General features: G+C 59.2%; 1 protein-coding gene across 1 annotated transcript in view; it reads right to left on the bottom strand.

The window, feature by feature from the left end:
* Positions 1 to 731: 731 nt before the first annotated feature.
* The window catches only part of LOC104531923 (pre-B lymphocyte protein 3-like), a gene marked incomplete at its 5' end in the record, with an annotated part of 5,072 nt that continues 4,603 nt past the window's right edge, over positions 732 to 1,200 (bottom strand). Inside the window, one exon of the mRNA XM_029087221.1 lies at positions 732 to 1,060. Coding sequence (XP_028943054.1) covers positions 732 to 1,060 — 329 coding nt within the window. The remainder of the gene's footprint in view (positions 1,061 to 1,200) is intronic.

Genomic DNA, 1,200 nt, shown 5'->3' with positions numbered 1-1,200 from the left:
ACCCAAACCAGTCTGGGATTCTATAAAGACATCCCACTCCCCTCAGGAGCTGTGAGGGGCTGTGGGGCACGGGGAGATGGCGGCCTGGGGAGAGGAGGAGGCGGGAGGCACTGGGGCTGCTCTGGAAGGGGACATGTCCCTGCAGCATGGGGACAGGGCACTTCTCTGGGGAAGCTGGGCTCTGCCAGGGCAGGTGAGACAGCTCCAGCCAGGCCCTGGAGCTCCCACCAAACTCGACCCCATGGTGCCTTGGGCTCACCCTGCCCACCTGGGCACCCCAGGGCATGGTGACATCCCCTCAGAGGGAGGCCCAAGGGGGATGATGCCACATGGATGACACAAGCCACCTGGGCAAGTATTGACCTTTATTGTCCAGCAAGAAATGATGCAGAAGCCCAAGCTGGGATGGAGCCCGCGTTGTGCCAAGCACTGTGAGAGCCCAGGAAAGCCAGGCCATGGCACAGCTCTCCATCCCCCCGCAGCAGAACCCCGCTCCTGTGTGCTCCTGGGCTGAGCCTGGGCAGGTCCCGCACCGTGTCAGGCTGTCTGATGCTCCACGGGGGACATTTGAAGAGGATGTTGCTGCACCTCAGTGCAATGCAGTGCTGCTGGGCTCACTCAAGCTTGCAAGAGGGTTTTTTTTCCACTCCTCCTAAGGCTGATGTTCTCCCTGTTGAGGGCTTTGCAGCACGGTTGCAAGGAAAAAAGCAGAAAGCTTTTGTTCTGCGTGTCTAAAACCAGTTGAAGGCACGTGACAGGGAGCAGAAATATTTGCCATTGTCTTCATGGCAGGCAGATGCAATGATGAGGATGCAGGCATTGCTGGCGAGATCTTTGATAGCCGAGAAGCGGTTGGGAATCTTGGCAGACCTGTGCTTGTCTCGCTCAGAGTTGTAATAGAGCAGATAGGTCAGGGAGTGCCCCGGGCGCTGCCGGTACCAGGAGATGCCGAACTCGCTGATGTTGTACTGAGGGCTCAGGGTGCAGGACAGCCGAACGGTCTGCCCGGGCAGCGCCGACACAGAGGAGGGCTGAGTCAGCACGGGCTGAGCCCTGGCAGCTGCACACACCAAGGATGCAGTTACTGATGGGCTGAGCCATGTTCCCCATCACCCCCAGCCCCAGAATATTCCCCTTCCCCCTTGAGGGAACCACATTACTCAACCTCCATCCTGCTCATCACACCACACAGCCCTGGAG

Source organism: Antrostomus carolinensis, unplaced genomic scaffold, assembly GCF_000700745.2.
Source record: "Antrostomus carolinensis isolate BGI_N321 unplaced genomic scaffold, ASM70074v2 scaffold27111, whole genome shotgun sequence".
Classification (NCBI taxonomy): domain Eukaryota; kingdom Metazoa; phylum Chordata; class Aves; order Caprimulgiformes; family Caprimulgidae; genus Antrostomus; species Antrostomus carolinensis.
Note: the sequence above shows the minus strand (reverse complement) of the source record. Positions and strands in the feature narration are given on the sequence as shown.